This window comes from Megalobrama amblycephala, linkage group LG15 (assembly GCF_018812025.1).
Source record: "Megalobrama amblycephala isolate DHTTF-2021 linkage group LG15, ASM1881202v1, whole genome shotgun sequence".
Lineage (NCBI taxonomy): Eukaryota > Metazoa > Chordata > Actinopteri > Cypriniformes > Xenocyprididae > Megalobrama > Megalobrama amblycephala.
The window spans coordinates 14,874,839-14,895,715 of record NC_063058.1 but is presented as its reverse complement, the minus strand read 5'-3'; the positions used below and the strand labels follow the sequence as shown (position 1 = coordinate 14,895,715).

Genomic DNA, 20,877 nt, shown 5'->3' with positions numbered 1-20,877 from the left:
CAGAATACTTTTTGTGCGCCGAAAAAAAATAAAAAAATAAATAAAATAACGTCTTTATTCACAATAGTGATGGCCGATTTCAAAACACCGCTTCATGAAGCTTCGAAGCTTTACGAATCTTTTGTTTAGAATCACTGGTTCAGAGAGCCAAAGTCACTTGATTTCAGTAAACGAGGCTTCAATGCGTCATAAGTGTTTTGAAATTTCAATGGTTCATGTGACTTTTGATAGTTTGATACGCTCTCCGAACCACTGATTCGAAACAAAAGATTCATAAAGCTTCAAAGCTAGTGTTTTGAAATCAGCCATCACTTGATATTGTTGAATAAAGTCATTATTTTGTTTTTTTGGCACACAAAAAGTGTTGCTTCATAACATTAAGGTTGAACCACTGTAGTCACATGAATTGTTTTAAATATAACTTTAGTACCTTTCTGGGCATTTGAAAGTGTAAATTAACTTGCTTCCAAGCCATCGGATTTGATCAAAAATATCTTAACTTGTGTTCCGAAGATGAACGAAGGTCTTACGGGTGTGGAATGACATGAGGGTGAGTAACTGAATTTTCATTTTTGGGTGAACTAACCCTTTAAAGGTGTCTGGCTAACATGTTTATATTGAAGCTGATATTGGTTAATGAAGATTTAATGGATGTACTAGTGGCTCAGTTTGACTGTTGTTGTGTCAAATGTTATAAGACTTTTTGGCTTTCTTTTGGGGGGAAAAAAGTGTCACAATATTTCTAACTTAAATCATTCCCGCCCAAGGTACATGCAAAAAAACGGGCGTGGTCTGGTTGAGTTGCATTAGTAGTGTGTTAAAACCATAGGTTGAAACCTGAGGTTATGTAAGGAACCTGACATGCGCTCAAAGCAGATGACCAATCACAACACACTGTTCCAGCCAATCAATCAGAGCACTGCGCTTTTTCGGAAGAAGGGCTTCATAGAGACAGGAAACAGAGTGTTAGTGACAGACTAGGAAGAGAGGAGCTGCAACCAAGTCAAGTCAAATCAAGACATTGTAAAAGGGCATAATAGGTCCTTATTAAAAATATTCCTGCCAGAAATCAGAGCAATTATAAATTAAATGGCAAAATAGCAGTCTAGTTGCTTTCTTATTAACTTCAATAAGCATTTTTTGTCATAGCATACAGAGTTAAATAAGAGGGATCTGGTATGTTGTTCATATTCTGGCCATGCATTATGACATTCCATTAGCAAAATAAAAGAATAGTGCTGCTAATACAGAAATACCATTATTGAGAGTACCAAAAAAAAAAAAGACAATTAGTGTAATGGATAGGCTTGATGCAAACAAATGATCAACACTGAGGGTCCTCGATTACTCTGATGCACAACAAAACAGAAGATTAATGCAAAGCTGGGAAAAAAACAACAATACACTGTAAAAGCTGCGAGCACATGTGAGCATGACAATCTCTACTTTAGGTTATTCTCTCTCAGAACTCGAAAACCCACTCGAAAAAGCTGCAAAAACAGATGGACCTCAACCACCTGTGATGCCAACAATACTAATTCACATTAGTCATATACTGTATACAGTGGCCCCAAAAAGACACATTTCAAACATTTTTAGTGTCATACCAGAATCCAAAAAATATGTTTTCCAATCTGTATTCTGTTTTCTAACTTAAAAGTTAACACCTATGTTTGTGAAATGTAATAATAAACATTAATTTAGCCACTGCTAAATAAAAAAAAGCCCCTGTAATACAAGCTATGCTACCACAACAAAACCAAATTAACTTCTGTTTAAGTTGTAGTCCCTGTATGCTGGAAACTTTTCTGTGCTGGAGTTCTCTGCATTGCACAAATCATGGCGGTAATACTATATAAGCACCTTTCAATAAGTAGAAGAGACCGGGGCTAGTTGTCACACTTTTCACTTGAATTTTGAATTGATCAAAATTGACAGTAAGACTTACATTGTAACAAAAGTTTCTATTTCAAATAAATGCTGTTCTTTTGAACTTTCTATTTGTCAAAGAATCTTAAAAAAAATAGTTTCAACAAAACAAAAATTAAGCAGCACAACTGATAATAATAGGAAAAGTTTCTTGAGCACCAATTCAGCATATAAGAATGATGTATGTGACACTGAAGACTGGAGTAATGATGCTGAAAATTCAGCTTTGCCATTACATGAATAAATTACATTTTAAGATATATTAAAAAATAAAACAGTAACTTTAAACTGTAATAATATTTTATAATATTTTTACTGTATTTTTGACCAAATAAAATGCAGCTTTGGTGAGTATTTAAAAAAACATTTAAAAAAAATCTTTCAAACCCCAAACTTTTAAACCATAGTTCATGCCTCAATATCACACAACTGTATATGGGGTGAGTTGTCACAATTGCAACCTGCATTTAAATAGCCTACAGTATAACAGGCAATTGAACAGCTTTCAAGCTAAATTTAATGAGTTAAGCAATTATGAAGTACATGAAGTGGTGGAAAAAGATTGTTTTAGTGAACAAAATATAATTATTGAACTGTATTATTGAATAACTTGCCCTGACCTGACATTTATGTAAAATTCAACATTCATTGTAAAAAGTAATACACTATATCTACTCCATTAAATTTTGTCAACAGATTACAAGCAATATTATTAATCATTTCAACAAATAGAATTAAGTTAGAATTAATCAAATTGATTCCTTAAATGTCAACCATTCAAAACGAGTAAAATTGAAGTAAAATTTAAACAAAAATATCAGAATAACAGACGTCAAAGATGAATTACTCTTTATTTTTTATTACCAAAACTGAAGACACTTGCTGATAACAAGCAGAATCACTGAAGGAAAGAGAAACACAATAATTAACAGAGGTTTAGATGTTGATGTTTGAAAATATTTGGTCACCGTTATGGTGATCAGTGTTCCATTAGTTAGATTTTTTGTTTTTTATGTCAGTTTGAGTTTTTGTAGTGGTGTTTGCTAATTTTACAAATTTTAAATGGTTGACTTTTAAGCAATTCATTTGATTAATTCTAACTCAATTCGTATTTGTTTAATTTATTTAATAATACTCCTCGCAATTTTATTGAGTAGATAGAGCGTATTACTTTTTACAGCGCTTATAACAATTTCCCCATGTGATAACTTGCCCCGGTTTCCTCTATATGCCCTCGATCTTCAGAAATATTTCAGTTGGCCTTGCTGTAGCTCTAATAGCAACATTGAAGCTAGCCTGAAGGAGTATCACCATAATTTGTAAATTGGTCAAGGTCGAGCGAATACAATAGAAGTGGGTTGATGACTCGTCGGGGAATGCCAACTAAAAATGTAGGCCTCTTTTATAGGAAAGCTCTCAATCCTGCTCCTGAAGCACCCCACAACACATTTTGGATGTTGGACATTTTTATTTATATCATGAATTCATTAGTAGAGGCTCCAAGACATCCCAAATGTGTAGTGCAAGACTGGAAACAGGAGCTGTCCAGCATCAGGGGGTGCTGAACTCTCAACAGCTACTGAACAAAATTGAATCTTTAAAGCAAACAACTAGTCAAAAGCAAACAACTAGTCAAAAGCAAACAAGCGAGAAAGAACATGCACACTTTAGAGACATACTCCCTGGCTTTCCAGTTTAGATGCTGGAAAAGGTTACCACTATCCCCTCTAGTGGCCTTACAAAGTGACTGGAGACAAACGTCTCTCAGAGAAACAGTTGAGCTCGTATATCAGTTTGCATACACTATTATGCAGTTCACCTGATAGAATGCAATGGAAAAAAGCAAATCCATCACAAGGCGCTATAGGGTTGTCATGGCATCCCTTTGTAGGCAATTCCCAACAAAGAATCAATCATCAATTGGGTTTTTGTTCCACCAAAATGCACTCTTTTGTTCTCAGTTCTGCGCTGGCGTTGAAATTATTCAAAGGGAACACGATTGGTCTTGCTTTTCGCACATTTGTAGCCTTAAATTATTGATATTACATAATGAAAACATCATCAAGACTGGTGTTGTGTCCAAGAGAACCAGTGCTGAACCACAAGATGGCCCATATGAGAAAAACTTTGAGAGAGAATTGATGTCTTAATATGGCAAAACTAATAGCTTTCCAAATGCAAAATGTCATTATTTGGCATCCAAAGCCGATTGAAGACAACAACGTTAATGTTTTCTTTGCTCCAGGCGTTATTATTTATTTGCTCGGATCAGTTGAGGGCCATTACGCAGCTCTCTTATTTATCCAAAAACATCAGAGACCATCAAAAATACCATCATATAGCTATTACAGCATTAATGTTTCTGTCTCCTATTACTTATTCGACTTGCCATGCACTGGAACATCAGCCTAGAAACGAATGCAAAAATGAGATGCGACTTTAAAATCTCGATGCACTTATTAATACACGCTGGTATGTGACTTCAAACTCATGCAAACCTTTTTTTCTTCCCCCTCTCTCTGTTTAATAGCACAATGCACCTTTCACGAAGCTCACGAATGTGACAAAATTCCTTTTGGGATCCCTGTCTTGAATACAAAGCAGCCTCAATAAAGACTCCTCTCTGTGAAGCCAAAAAAACAGATGCATTTAAGCTCAGATGTTGCAATTATTTATCCCCAATGCACTTGGGAATTTTTAACATGGACTGTGTACTTTGTGTATATGGAGTAGCAAATATCCAACAGCTTTTAATATGGACATTCACTTGCAAAGCTACTGTATACTTATCAATTGAAGATCATTTTAAGGTACTGGCCATCATTAAAAGCCTTCTAATCATCCCACACACCAACACAAAACCTGCGTGGGAGGCTGAGAGTTGATCTCAATGCACACATGGACTCAACATGTGATGGACACTTGTGCGCTTGACTTACATGGAGGAGATGTTCTCAAACAGGTCCGGGAGGTTGTTAGTGGTATTCCCATCGCTCACGGTGTCCTGTAGTGCCAGGAGGGGAAGGAAATTCCCTTGGTAAGACTTATTGCAAAAGATGTCAGTGGTAGAACAAGTGCAGGTCGGTGGGCAGTCCAGCATGGAGCTCATGTAATTTTGGAAGATGCTGAGGAGAAACAGGATCCTCCACCAGCAAACGCGAGGTGGGATGGAGAATAAATCCATGTTTCCAGGTGTTTCCCTCAATGTTTTAGCTCCTTTAATGTTCAACGGCAACAGAAACGAAAGCGCTCCTGGTATCCGTACGGTGATGCGAGAGCGCGCGCGGGTGCGTGGATGAGAGTAAAGGTATGTTAGATCAATGAGATCGCAATAATGTCCCCAAGAAAAGAGGGGGGGATACTCCGTCAATGTAGAAAGCGCTCAAAAATCAACGGTCCCAGTCTGTCCTCCGCTCCGGGCTGCATGGTACAAGCTTCCCCGTCTCCACGGTGCTGTTTGTCGCACAGTTCCAGGTTGTTGGAGCTCCGGCTTGAAGACTAAAGCGTCAGAGCGCAGTCGAGAGAGAGAGAGAGAGAGAGAGATAGCAAGAGAGAGAGAGAGAGTGTGAGAGAGAGGTCCATGCTCCGAGCATCAAGTCCCACCTACTGGGCAGATTAAAAACTGACGCACCTGCATAACAGCAAAAGCGATCAAATCTGCACTGGAAATAACGCACTTTGCAACAGGCAAAACACTGCTGCCAAACACATAGTGTACAAAGTAATAAGTAGCCTATATAATCATTACAGGACAAATACGGGTATCCGAGATTATAAAAACGAAGTTCAACCTAATCTACGCACTGATGTTGGTTCTAAACATTTTAAAAGAACATTTGTACCATTTTCTACTAAATAAATATATAGGCCTGCTGACTAAAAATCTGCTGTCATGTAATATAAGAAGCACTAAATACTTTCCTTGCACCTTGAATATACAAGTACACAAGTTATTTTTAAAAAACTATTTACTGAGTCTTTTTTTTTTTAAATGTCAGAATGTGATATTAAAAAAATGCATTTTTATCTAAAAAATAAAAAATAAATCTAACTCTTTACAATAACTCTCCAGATATTAATATATATTACACAAAATATTAGTTAATTTACAGGTAAAGCATGTCATGTATATTCTTTTAGTAGCAAGTGGAGGTAGTTGTCACGAAGGAAATTTGGCACAAAGTCTAAATCTCAATAACAAAAGTCATTTTGTATTTTGTTATGTGTTTTATTGTCATCAGATAGGCTAGATTTTCCTCTTTTTTGTTTTACTTTTATTTATTTACTTATTTATTTACTTAACATGAAGGCCTTTGTCTTAAAGTCTTGGCTACAAAAAGAATACAGAAACCCATCCTGAGGAATACTTAAGTAAAAAGTGTCCCAGTCTCTAATACATTCATACACTGATAAAAATGAATCATTGAGGCTGTAAGTGTAACATAAAAAAATCATTATTTTTTACAAATAAATCTTTTTTTCTTGATTTTGTTGAAATCTTTGTTGATTTACTTGGATAACTTGACTAGCTCATTTAATTTGGATTTGTAGCAAAAATATATTTTGTATTATATATATCGCATGTCTTATCCTGAGTAAGGCTTTGTAAACATGTGCATTTCCAACATACTATTTAAGTAGCATGTACTTAAATTATTTACTGTTGGATTTGGCTGAAGCAATGAACCCTTATTGATATTCATGAACTACTGATCTGTTAAGCCTTAAAGGGTTAGTTCATCCAAAAATGAAAATTCTGTCATTAATTACTCACCCTCATGTCGTCCCAAACCCGTAAGACCTTCGTTCATCTTTGGAACACAAATGAAGGTATTTTTGATGAAATCCGAGGGTTTCCGAACCACACATTGGCAGCAATGTCATTGAACCTTTTGAGGTCCAAAAAGTTAGTAAAGACATTGTTAAAATAGTCCATGTGACTACAGTCTTTATTCACCTTTTTTTCCATGGTTTCTCAACAGAAATTCATAAAAGTTAACTATGCCAGTTATAACCAAACCAATCTCACGGCAATTCGTACATTTTTCACGAGGTTGCTAATTCGCACAAATTCGTACGACCTCACTTGTATATATTTGTATGTTTTTTGCTATATTGTACGTATTTTATGAGTTGCCAAATTCATATGAATTCGTACGAATGACCTACCCCTAACCCCTGCCCCTAAACCTACCCGTTACTGGGGTTTACACAAATCGTATGAATTCGTACGAATTAGCCACCTCGTAAAATACGTACGAATTGGTTGTGAGATACTTCTCTGGACCTTGAATGTGGTAATTGTGTTGCTTTCTATGGGAGATTAAAAAAAACTCTCAGATTTCACCCAAAATATCTTAATTTGTGTTCCGAAGATGAACAAAGGTCTTACAGGTTTGGAATGACATGAGGGTGAGTAAATAATGACAGATATTTGCTAACAAAAGTTATGAAGTGTTAAAGGGATAGTTCACCCAAAAATGAAAATTTGATGTTTATCTGCTTACCCCCAGGGCATCCAAGATGTAGGTGACTTTGTTTCTTCAGTAAGAACACAAATTATGATTTTTAACTCCAACCGTTGCTGTCTGTCAGCCGTATAATGTGGGTCAATGGGAACTTCTTTTATAAGAGTAAGTAAAACTTGCTTAGACAAATCCAAATGAAACCCTGCGGCTCGTGACAACACATTGATGTCCTAAGACACGAAATGATTGGTTTGTGCGAGAAACCGAACAGTATTTATATCATTTTTTACTTCAATGAGTGCTAGACATTACTTCCGTTGTCAGAGCGCGATCAGACCTCACTAAGAGAGTGCTGAAGGCAGTTGGAAATAGTGGTGTATTAGAGGTAAAAAATGATATAAATACTGTTCGGTTTCTCGCACAAACGGATCGTTTCGTGTCTTAGGACATCAATGTGTCGTCACGAGCCACAGGGTTTAATTTGGATTTGTCTGTGCATGTTTTATTTACTCTTATAAAAGAAGTTCCCATTGACCCACATTATACGGCTGACAGACGGCAACGGTTGGAGTTAAAAATCATCATTTGTGTTCTACTGAAGAAACAAAGTCACCTACATCTTGGATGCGCTGGGGTTAAGCAGATAAACATAAAATTTTCATTTTTGGGTGAACTATCCCTTTAACAAACAAAAAAACTAAAAATTAAAATAGTTATATGTGAGCAGCAACCAGTAGTAGAATTAGCCATTTTATAAACTCCTTAAACTAAATGAGAAAAACAGCCCTTTGAGGTCACAATCATGAACTCTTGTTCTTCTGCTGTGGAATCATGTTTTTACTCAACTGTAAGCTGATCTCTGATGCTCCTGCTCTTTGAACTCTGAGTGGTTCAGAGTCAAAGTGTCCTGCCCCACCAAGCCCTCGCACAATTAATGTATAACCACTTAGCCATCTGCACATTCGACACTAAATCACCACCACTGCGGGGTTGACATCTTCATGTACTGTAGAAGCAAGTTCTCTCATTGCTTAAGCAAAGATTTTTGGAGTCCAGATCTACGAGGACATCGGTTCCCTGTAGGCCATGCTAAGTATGTCAGTGTTGTGTCTATACACTCCTATCCACACCTGGGCATTTCTAAATCAGTACGGTGTATCTGAAGACCTAACAAACAAGGAAAACCAACATGTTGTTCTTGTCCTAGGGTATATTGTACTTTTCATCCTGAGAGTATCTGTGATTAACTGCTGGTGATAAAGCTACCTGGCAGGATGAAAGAATTTACGTTACATAGCTTGGAGATAAAAAAAAAAAAAAAAGTAAGCAGTATACAGTTGTTCGCATGCTGATAGTAAACTCATATCTTAAGAGTCCATAATTTAAAGAAAAACTGTTTATAGACATGTAAGCCCATAGATGTAGGTCAACATATAATGGTGTGTGTGAAGGATAATGAATATAAACACAGACAGGCTGATGATCAGAACCAGTTTACTGTATGGCTACTAACAAATATATTTAATTTTTGGTTGATGTTACATGTATATGTGATAACACGTCATTCAATAAAATAAAAATTTAATACACTGCTTGTAACTGTTTGTTACTGACAACACCACATGTTATACAAAGGAAGGTCACACAAGATAAAGATAAACACACAATACCAGCATAATACAATAAAAAACAATGCAGTTAACACTAACATGACAAAACACATCAATGTACATAACTAATATAAATATAACATCTGTAATAATTTGATATAAACAAATGACATTGTTCAAGCAGGAACTTCCAAGAATGTCCAATAAATGTTCCTAAACATTAAGACCAAAAAATATAGAAAAAAAACTCTTTTAAAATAATATATGACGTGAGTTTCAACAAATTATAAAGTAGCCCATTCTTTTTTTTACACAACACAAAAGATACAGTATTTTATTTCATTATAGTTCAGTCATGAAACTCGAGATGGCACAGGCTGATAGGTCCTTTACGTGCAATCATTACCGCATGGCACAAGCTGATTGGCCTCTGCCGATCCTGCAGCCAATGAGATTGCTTGCTCAACATTTAAACAGTCTAGTTCATTGTTTTCTGTAAGCTAGTCCTGCAATGCGCTATCAGAGTTCCTCTCCCTCCCCAGCTCCACCTGCCTATCTGCTACAGGATTTATGTATCTCTTATTTATGCAGCAGCAGCATATTTTACATGCTCACAGCAGCATGTCTGTGTATCTTTTAGTCCATACTTACTCAGCGTAGCAGATATTAGATCTTAAAGATAAATTCATTAACATTGCCATATTCAATAACATGCTAAAACCATTCCGACGTGTCATGATTGAAATGTGTATGTATCTATAGATACATACATACATACACACACACAGAACCATACAATATTTTATAGAAAACTTATTTATAAAATCTTTGGTAAATAACATATATTTAGTAAAGTATCTTGCGGTCAAATTAGCTGGTTCACAATGTATCAATTTAATAATCCTTTTTGGTCAAACATTATTTAAAATATTAGTGCATTTTTGTGCTTATACAATTAGTATAAACACATCCTGTTTCAGTTTTAGTGTGAAACCTGTTTTATCCGTTGAGAGCAATGTGGTCTGTAACACCAGAAAGAAAAAAAGAAGCCCATCGTTCCCTTCACAATCTCATTTCTACAGCTCTCTCTTCCTTTTTTCTATGACATATTAGACATTTCTGGGTCTCCATAAACATGACAAAAGGAACAAATTTCTCATTAAAATTATCGCATAATGAGTAATGATGACTGGCACCAGTATCTATTGTTTTTGAGAGTGTCGTAATCCAGAAAAGGAAAACAAAACAAAACAAAACTTTTAGCAAGTGTTTTGCACTGCAGAGAACAGAGAAGGGAATGTGTAATGGTGAAAAGGATTGTATTTTTTCAACAAATTGTATTGATTTTATTTTAAGCATTGTTAATTGCTTAATTAAAATGTTGAATATTCCATTAGCATTAGTATTGACAGGACTTAATATAAAAGTATTGAAATGGTGTAGAGACAAATTTTACATTTCAATTGCATCATGTTTTATTTCCACGAAAAATATAACATTCACTCCAACATTGTAGGGCAAGGGTCTTTAGCAGGGGGGTTGTGATGGTACTATTTAGCATTTTATCTCATAGTAACTGCTGTGGAAAATTGGGTGGGGTGGGGGGATTTAACTTATTTCTTAAGTTAAACTTTAACAAATTAAAGTTAAAAATCTGCTGCCCCCATTGATTGCCATAGTATTTTTTTCCTACTATGGTAGTCAATGAGGGGCGAGATCTGCTTGGTTACAAACATTCTTCCAAATACCTTTATTGTTTTATAAGTTCAGATACACATTTCATTGTCTCTCCCACAGTAAGACAGTATAAAACAAAATTAAAATCTACAAAAATGACTGTATAAAACTTAAATAAGGAGTCAATAAATCATCGATCCTTCTACCAAAACGTGTACCCTGATTTGCCGTAGTACACTAAGCCCAGCACATGACATGACAATATGTAGGCTATATCACAGCCATAAATTAAAGGATTAGTTCACTCAAAAATGAAAATTATGCCATCATTTAATCACTCTTAAAGCCATCCTTGACTTTCATCTTTCAAACACAAACACAAACACAATCTGAGTTATCAGGTCAGAGGTCACCCTTCTGCCAGAACTCGACTCTCTCATGAATGCGTGTACGCCCGTTGCCGGAAGCCAGTGATTATAGTTTATAAAGTTTTAATATGGACATTTTTCTTACAAAAACCCATCGCTTCACTTCAAAAGGCATTTATTAACCCACTGGATTACTTTTATGATGGATTTATGTGCTTTTTGGAGCTTCAAAAACTATTCAATGCCATTACAAAGCTGGGTAGAGCCAGGATATTATTTAATATAACTCTGATTGTGTTTGGCTGAAAGAAGAAAGTCATATGCTGTACACATAGGATGGCTTGAGGGTGAGTAAATTATGGAACAATTTTCATTTCAACTATTCCTTTAATAAATCATTCCCATGAGTTACTAATATGTCAGCATGTTTTATTAATTCATTCCCTTGTTTTAAGTAGCATAATTCATGCGCACAATATAATAATTTTTCCCTTTTTTTTTACAAAACTGAGAGAACAAATTCTTAATTTGTTGCTACGATACATATATTTTTGTCCTCATGTCATGTGCAGGGCTCCATGCTATGGTAAGCCTTTTATAAGTGTTTTATTTTAGATCTAGCAGGATGGTTTTCACAGGAAATTGATAAGTCACTCGCCCCTGTGTGTCTCATCATATCTTTAAATAGAGAAAATTTGCAACAGCTGCTTTGTTAGTTGTCACAATGAGCGAGAAAGGTTGACATGGATCACGCTAAATCTCAAACCTCAGCGGGAAACCACTCTTTTTAAACGAACGGCGAACAGAGGAGAATCTGCTGGCAAAAAGAAAACATGACAGAGCGCGTAATAAAACAAGAATCAACATTGGCTTGGCCTTTCGGAGATGGTGAGAACTGAGTGATTTGAAATTTTGTAAAAGTGACAAGAAAGTGGTGTTTTTATTACTCAACAGGTGAGTAAGGTATTTTATACTAATAAATGGCCATATGTGTCACGATCACCAGCTGGAGTTCCCTGGTTGTCCACCAGAGGGCATTCCCCTCTTGTTCATTGCCATTCACACATAGACTACATTTCCCAGAACTCACTGCCCGGACTCATCATCCCTGATTGCTGTCAGCTGTGTCTCATTAGCCTCATTATCTCACCCTATACAAAGAATATACACTAACAAGAAGCGACACTCAATAGAACGTTCCATTGCAACACAGGCGCCCAGCAGCAGCCCTGCGTTTCCGCCATTTTGTGGTGAAAGCGAGTCGGCAGTCCATTAGTTTCTATGGCAATATCAGCTGCTTTGTTAAAAAAAAAATTACATTAAAGCTAAAATCCAACCTGAATGATGACAACACAGAATAAAATACTATCACTAGTGATCATCAAATCCTTTTAACAGTTTATTTTACACACTTTGTGTTTAAGTCTTCCACTTTTTTCACAAAACCTTTGCTCTTTAGAAGCCCAGTCAGTTTGGGTTAAAATACTTTAAATGATCTAGTATTAGCATTATAAACACTGAATTAATACTAACATATGAAGTTAAATTAAGGACATGCATCAGAGAAATTGGGAATATTGGACAATAAATATATGAATATAACAGCTTGATTTTGCGGTTTTGTCTAATGTCCATTAAAGCAAAAGTGTCCAAAAGTGGGAATTATGCAATAACGGACACAGCAATGCATCATGTATTATAAGATTGTTATGTTTGTAGCGTGATCCATTAAAACGTACAATATATATATTTTAATTAAATCCTAGTGATACTATTATTACTATTACTCCACTAGGTCTGATATATATTGTTTGCTGCAAACATTTATTAATTATTAATTTACTATTAATAAATGTGTAAAGTTGCATAAAATGGAAATACTCAATAAAGTAGGCTAACTACGTTACCTCAGATGGTTGAATGGTTGGATTCCACAACTGGTAAAATAAAACATATATAAGACAATACAACATTTAATGTAGGAGCCATACAATTTACTGGTGACTTAATTTAAAACACTGTTATATTGCGCTTCTGATTTGGGAATGAAATTTGTCGATTTTGTGTACGTAAGATGTGAAAGATTCTATGGGCCAGTCAGTATTTTCACCCCATAATGGTGGCTGCTCTACCGGAGCGCCAACTAGTGGCTGTTATCCAAAAATTAATGTCGCATCTTGGGTTCTATACTCTTTGCCCTATAGCCTGGTCAATTCAGTCATTCATTGCAAAGTCTTGTATGTGTTTGTACTGCATTTCTGAGGATTCTCTGCCTATTCCCCAGGATTTCTCTGTTCTGCCTCTGCCCTGGACTAATTGTTTGGACTGTTTGCCTATGTTTGACCTTTTGGATCCTCAACCTTCATGTCTCGGAGCAGTTTAATGACAATATTTAGCTCTCTAACAGAGTTCATTGTGAAGGGTCATTTCATTATGGTTTTTGTTGCGCTGTGCTGTACTGTCTCTACTAATGGGTACAGCTACAGTAACGTCTTCAGCTAGTCAGCTTGAGATTATTTCAGTCTAAACTAGTTATATCTCTTAAGCCTAGTAGTGAATGTTTTATGAGCAGTAGGACCATATTCATCTGCACAGTCATGAAGAGCTGAAAACAATGTTCTTCTGCAAAATGCATGTGGTTACATTGTTTACCTATAAAATGAAAACAGAAGATTTTATAAATAAAAACTAATTCATAATTCTAAAATATTAATAAAAACACAGTATCTCAGTGATACAAGAATAACATTGCAAGAATATCATAGATTATGACACCATATGCATGTAATTATAGGCCAGAAAGCAACACTGTTTTATATGTAAATGATAGTCTCTATCCACCAAGGGATCCTTGGCCTAAAGTAGTGTTTCAATGTGCAAGTATTACACAAATATAGTTTAATGCATAAAAATAACACTATTACAAATGAAAATGATGCAATATGACCCATTTTAATATAGTAGGCCATGAAGACAAATGGATGAATAGTACTATGAAATAGTACTTTAGCTACAAATAACCACAGCTAAATGCAGGCACATCAGGGCTCACTTTGTTTTCCCCACAATTGCCAATGTGGTCACACGATAAATATTTGATGCTGAATCACTTAAGCTTCATCCACTATAGCTTACCCCAATTTGGCCGCATTCTGGTAGATGAGCAAACGTATTAAAAGCCCTGGTTAAAACAGCAATGAAGCATACTGGATGCAAGTTATCTTTTAATGCAAAAGCAATTCCCTTTCCTGTTTAAATGAACCATTTCTAATTTATAGAAAACATGAAAGATATTCTCCTTAAGAGATTGGGACCCACAAAACCAATAATTTTTAAACATATGGTTAACTCAAAGGTATGCTAAGAGAAAAAGTCAAATTAGGTTACCAAAGCATTTTGTTCAGATTTAAATTTTATTTATGTGGACACTTTTTTGCTGTATAGGCTTCTTGAGTTGGCTTAATGGTTCTTTGGAGATTAAAAAGGTTCTTGATGTTACATTATAGATTCTTCAGATCAGCATATTGGTTCAAATATCATTCATTAGCAGAGGAAAAGCCATCATTTATTCTTTAACGCACTAGTACAAAGATGCAACTAAAATTTGACTTAGCAAAATGGATGTACTTTAATGCACCTTCTTTTTCCACAATGATGATGATAATAATAATAAACCACACTAAAAAATTATCGTTATTATCATAACATTTTTTTATTTTGTCAAATCAACTTAGATAATTAATGTGGTTCAGAGTTTCTGTTGATTAAACCTATCGCCTTCATTGTATTAACTCATTTTTTTAATTTCAATGAACTCAAAATTTTAAGGCAACCAGTTAACTTACTTTTTTAAGTTAAACCAACAATTCGTATTTACAGTAGGGGTCAGTAAGATTTTTTTTTTAAAGAAATTAATACTTTTATTCAGCAAGGATGCATTAAATTGATCAAAAGTGTAACTTTTACATTGTTCCGCAAGATTTCTATTTCAAATAAATGCTGTGCTTTTGGACTTTCTATTCATCAAAGAATGAAAAAATAATGTATCAAGATTTCCACAAAAATATTAAGCAGCACAACTTGATATTGAACATAAGAAATTAGATAAATAATAAAACTAAGGATCATGTGACACTGACGACTGGAGTAACAGAAATAAAATAACTTTTATACTATATTAATATAGAAAACAGTTATTTTAAATTGTACAATTATTTCACAATATTGCTATTTTTACTGTATTTTGATCAAATAAATGCAACCTTGTGAGCAAAATAGATCAATTCAAAAATATTTAGATCTTACTGACCCCAACTTTTAAATCCATAGTGTATATAAACGTGTTGTTTTTGCAAAAATGTGCCAATCATTCACAATTTTAGACAGCAAATCAGAAAGTAAACAGGGTTATTGGTTCTCATATGGTATCAGACTATAAAACCCTGTTTGGTTCTAACTGAAACTTCATTTTTGAAAGTTCTTTTAATAACTAGTTGGGTATTTAAAAAAAGTTACTCCCCAGTTCATCATTTAAAAGAGTCGCACCATTTCCACCCGTTAACTCAGAAGTATTTCTCTCATACATATGACATAGGCAGGCAGGTGTCTGTTTCACATTGCTCCCTTCTGTCAAAGCGCTGACCTGCCCCATCTTTCCTCATCATGAGAGATACAGAGGAACGGAGCCACAGAGCTGTGGGGTTGAAGCCTGCTTGACAGAGCGGAGGAACAGAACCATCTGTCATTCTCACTTCCTACGTGTTTCCAATGCAGGACCCCGTACATGAACCATGTGTGCACATACAACATTTAACACTGTGAAATGCAGCAACAACACCAGCTCGGTGTTGAAACGTATGCATTTATGAGCCCTTTGATGTTACTTTAATTCATTTTCCCTAGATGCACCTGTGTGCTAAATGTGTTATGTGGGGCTAATGCAATACATACACACAGTTTCACAGGTGTGAAATATTACTTAACCTTTCTGAAATAAATACGCTATTTCTCTCAAGTCACTTTATGTGGCATTTAATAAATTGCTTCCTTTTGTCAAAGGTCCAACATCGGTTTTTGGCCCCATGGTGCTTTATATTGACAGGAAAAGTCATTTACTTACAAGCTCAAGTCTGACAAGATTGTAATAAAAACCTTGACAATATATTTTGCCAGAGAGTCTCAGCTGTCTACCTATTTTAAATGAACATTCTGTTTGAAAAATCATTCAACTTCATCTTACATTATTGTACTACTGTATTTTGGCCATATTCTGTAAAAGAAGCTCTGTAAACTTAGCTTGTAATATAAATTAATAAACAAAAGTAAATAAAATTAAATTTTACAGACCTAAAATAATTATATTTATCATTAAAAATAATAATAATAACTAAAACAAAGAATGTTGTGAATGGCGGTGAAGCTACGCAACTGACGCCGCAGGTCACATGACACATTTCATTCATAGCTACTACACACATTCATACTAGAACCAAAGACTATTGAATAACACAAGACGTGTCACTCGTATTGTTTTGAATGGGAGAAAGTGCAACGCGCAATATGGCGGAATAACTCCCGCCTTCTAAATAAGGTCCAATCGCCGACTGGTAAAATCATTGCGTCACTGCAGCGGCCGTTAGAAGCTCTGGTTTCTATAGAAACAGTCAGACGCGCGCCTCCGAAATGAGACACAACAGACGCGCATTTAGGACTGCGCATGCGCATTAGCTTGATCCAGCCTGAATTTTTTTTTTTTTTTTTTGTCATGATTGGAGCATTTAGAAACAAAATGTATAAGACAGTTGTTGTCAGATTTCATTGGTGATTACAAATATGAAATTTAATCAAACAGCTTTGGAGAATTTGATGTTTCCTCATTCAAAGAGATAGGAGTTGCACTTGCATGCCCGAGAGGCGTTTTAAAGATGGCCGGTAAGTGAAATGACTTGTCTTAAAGGGACTTTGATAGAAAATACTTTTTTTTAATGGTCACAAAATTTTAAACCAAATGTAGTGCCTAATATACAGAATGCAATTTCGGACACAGCAGTAGTTTTATCCCCCATGTAATACGGGAAGTAGTCCTATACCAGACTTTATGACAGGTTTAAGGCCCTTTTACACCAAGGACGATAACAATAACGATATATATATAGTTATAAAATCATTCTAAATTTAAAACAATACCAGTCTACACCACAACTATAACCATAACGACACAGAGAAACAATGCAGTTCGAATCACTTTCAGAACGACTGTTTTTCTCCAGCTGATGAAAGATAAACACTGACAGCCAATCAGAATCCTCTGTTCAAAGAGGCAGACGGCAAAACTGCAGCGCGCGCTTAGTAACATAACAGAATGATCGTCCACTAGTGTGAACACTAATTTATCATAATAGTTATCTTCTTTATAGTTATTGTTCTTGGTGTGAACGGGCCTTTAGACATGAAGGGTAAGTAAATGACAATTTGTCATGAGGAAGTCAATGTTAGCATACATCTTTAAAACAAGTTAAAACATCACGTTACTAAAAAGTTCTTTGACGAAATATTTAACATTTAAGTGTAAAAATAAATATGCTACTGACACATGGCTTTTAAGCGAGCTCATTCATTCCCGAAAAGCATTTTCAAACTTCCCTTTTTCCTTTCGAAAACGAAAATAAAAGCAGCAGAGAGCAGTCAATTAATCGCAGAGGATTTGATCTGTCAGCTCTATTTGAACTCTGCATGGCAACGTAAATAAACGCACTTGCGGTGGGAAACACACACACACACACACACACACACACACACACACACACACACACACACACACACAAGCCCTCCAAACCGCGAGGGCCTTTTTAACTTGTCACAGGCACTGATGGCGAAAGCATAAACGCTAGTCTAGCTGTCGGTCGGATGTCGAGGTTTTCAAAAACCCACTCTGTCACCTGCACATCAGTTAGCACCTGCCTCTTCACTGAGGGCGAAATAATGGCTAGACTCGTATTTATTGATTCCGTTCCTTCCTTAATTGCCTCTTCACGTTGTCGTCTCATTCTGCTTGTCAGGAACGTTGTTCCTCCCTCTCATCACTCATGTCTGTTTGAAGTCGTCGAAAACTGTCATCTCTTTTCTGCTGTAGTTAACGTCTCTCTTCAATGTGTGCTGCATTCAACGCCTTCGTTTCCCTCTGAATTGGGACAACAATTATACATTTTTATCTTATTTACATTGAGGGTTTTACTTCCTGTCAGTCAAAAGACAGAAATAGTGATTCAGCTATGTAAAATATGTGTCAATATAAGGTGTTAACTTCTCGTAAATTTACGTTGTTTCATTCTTTTATGGAACATCAGACTTATTTTGTGAACTGGATCAATCGATTCATTGAAAAGACTCAATATGAATCGAACATTATTCATAGGGTAAAGGGGGGGAAAACGTCCCCCTGGGGTAAAACGCCTCCCAACTGTTTTTCCCAAAATAACCACTAGATTGAGTTAAGATAAGTTTTTGTTGTTGTTACGTTGACAAGAGTGATGTAGAAGTATACTGTGAAGCTTTCAATGGCGACGTACTTCAGAGAAAACAGATTTCACGTTAAGTGATGTAATTTTCAGCAGTAAGAAAATAAGTGTTTTAAAGCTTGATGTTTTGCAGAACATCACAGTTAAATATATGAGAATAGTAAGGCCTGTAGTTAGGAAGTACATGTACATTAAAGTCCCCCTGAAATCAAAATGTAAGTTTTTTAGCTTTTAGTATGAATATGTTAGCCCTAAGGACGGTTATGAATAAGCTGGTGTGTTCCAAAACAATGACAAAATTCGCATTTGATGGCATAAATGGCATATAGTGCGCTGTATAGAGAATAGGGAACGATTCAGACAATGTAGAAATGCTTTCCTATGACGTGAATGAAGTCTGTATTCACGTTAGTATCATGTGAACCGCGAAAAGGTATCGGACCCATTTAAATTCTGCACAGAATGCTGTATTTTAAAGTGAAATAGAGGACATAAGGAGGAGAAACTGTTAGAGATTAGAAGGAAATGGAGGTTTTACTGAGTTCAACAGCTTTGGCTGAGTTGTGATATAAACAAAACGCTATTGGCTATTTTAAAAAAAAGGCGGGGCTGTTTGATATATTGACCTGTCTTTCTATTTCAGCTGAAATTACGTCAACACATTGAATAATGCTGCGCGGTCCAAGACACTTCAGCGGGCATTTAAGGAAAATATGTTTATATTTTTAGAATGAAAATTTAAAACGCACCCTTCTCACTATCATAATTACTGTAGTTACTCTGTTCTTAACATCAAATCCTTGTTTTTTTTATCAAATGTAATCTAACTATGTGTTTGAATAAAAATATTTGGACTTTAAATTTAAAAATTACCTCAAGTTAGCATCAGCTAGCTAGTTAGCATCAGCTAACAATACTTCAGTCTATTATAATTTTGTAATTCATAATTATTGGTTATGGTTAAGACTCATTACTGATTTAGTTTATTTTAGTTGTGGTGCTAAAAGTAGTAGTAGATTTTTGCTGTAAATGTATAAAGCAAATTGTTTTTGACAGAGTGGGGGCATTTTACCTCACCATTACACAGTCCTTAAAGGATTAGTCCACTTTCAAATAAAATTTTCCTGATAATTTACTCACCCCCATGTCATCCAAGATGTTCATGTCTTTCTTTCTTCAGTCGAAAAGAAATGAAGGTTTTTGATGAAAACATTCCAGGATTATTCTCCTTATAGTGGACTTCAATGGCCTCCAAACGGTGTAAGCGGCGATCATTTGTGTTTATAAAGCATATACAGTTGTATTTTTTTTTTTTGAAAATGACAGATCGTTTCGCTAGATAAGACCCTTATTCCTCGTCTGGTATCATTTAAAGCCCTTTGAAGCTGCACTGAAACTAATTTTGACCTTCAACCATTTGGAGGCCATTGAGGTCCACTATAAGGAGAATAATCCTGGAATGTTTTCATCAAAAACCTTAATTTCTTTTCGACTGAAGAAAGACATGAACATCTTGGATGACATGGGGTGAGTAAATTATCAGGAAAATTTTATTTGAAAGTGGACTAATCCTTTAAGGGGGGCGTTTTCCCCAACTCTACTGTACCTTTTATAAACTCCTATGAACACATCAAGGTTTAGAATTCAGTGAACGATAAATGTTTCAAAGTCAATTATACATAAAAAATATAGAATAATAAGAAATTATATTATAACACACTACTATTCAAAAGTTTGGGGTCAGTAAGTTCAAGCAAGGAACCATAAAATTGATCAATAGTGACAGTAAAGACTTTTACATTATTACAAAATGTACACTACTCCAGCATGCATGAATATGTTTTTTTTTCCCATTAGCATAGTAATAACGCACAATGATTTTGTAAATGCGCACTTGCAGCAAAATTTAATAGATTTATATCTCTTAAACGGATGTGTAAATAACATCCGACTCTTGACTGTAATGCATATTGTATACAGTCGGGTCATTTCACTTAGAAGAGGCTCTGTTACTAGCGGTATCTTAGTGTACTTAATTGCTTTCATGCCTGATTGATGAGACAAGCTCTTAGTTCTGAGGTTTTATATCATTAATAACCTTTTGTCTGGATCGGTTCTTCTTTTATTTATCATACAGTGCCTGAATCCTCACAATGCATTTATTTAGAAAGAACCAATGCAATTCATACAAAGCCCTGGGATTTAAAACCAAAAAGGGTTTAACAGACGATCTGTTCCTCACACAAAAGTATCCGAAGATAGCTCATGACTACTTTCATGGTAATGATTATTTATTTTAAGCAGGAAA

General features: G+C 35.4%; 1 protein-coding gene across 4 annotated transcripts in view; it reads right to left on the bottom strand.

Moving 5' to 3' along the window:
• ntrk3a (neurotrophic tyrosine kinase, receptor, type 3a) overlaps positions 1-5,449 on the bottom strand; it is a 264,992-nt gene extending 259,543 nt beyond the window's left edge. For 2 of the 4 annotated variants that reach the window (XM_048157761.1, XM_048157762.1), the window contains exon 1: positions 4,869-5,449. In XM_048157761.1, the coding sequence (XP_048013718.1) occupies positions 4,869-5,113 (245 nt within the window). In that variant the 5' untranslated portion in view covers positions 5,114-5,449. The remainder of the gene's footprint in view (positions 1-4,868) is intronic. The other 2 variants (XM_048157755.1, XM_048157757.1) reach the window with 1 other exon arrangement.
• Positions 5,450-20,877: the final 15,428 nt, after the last annotated feature.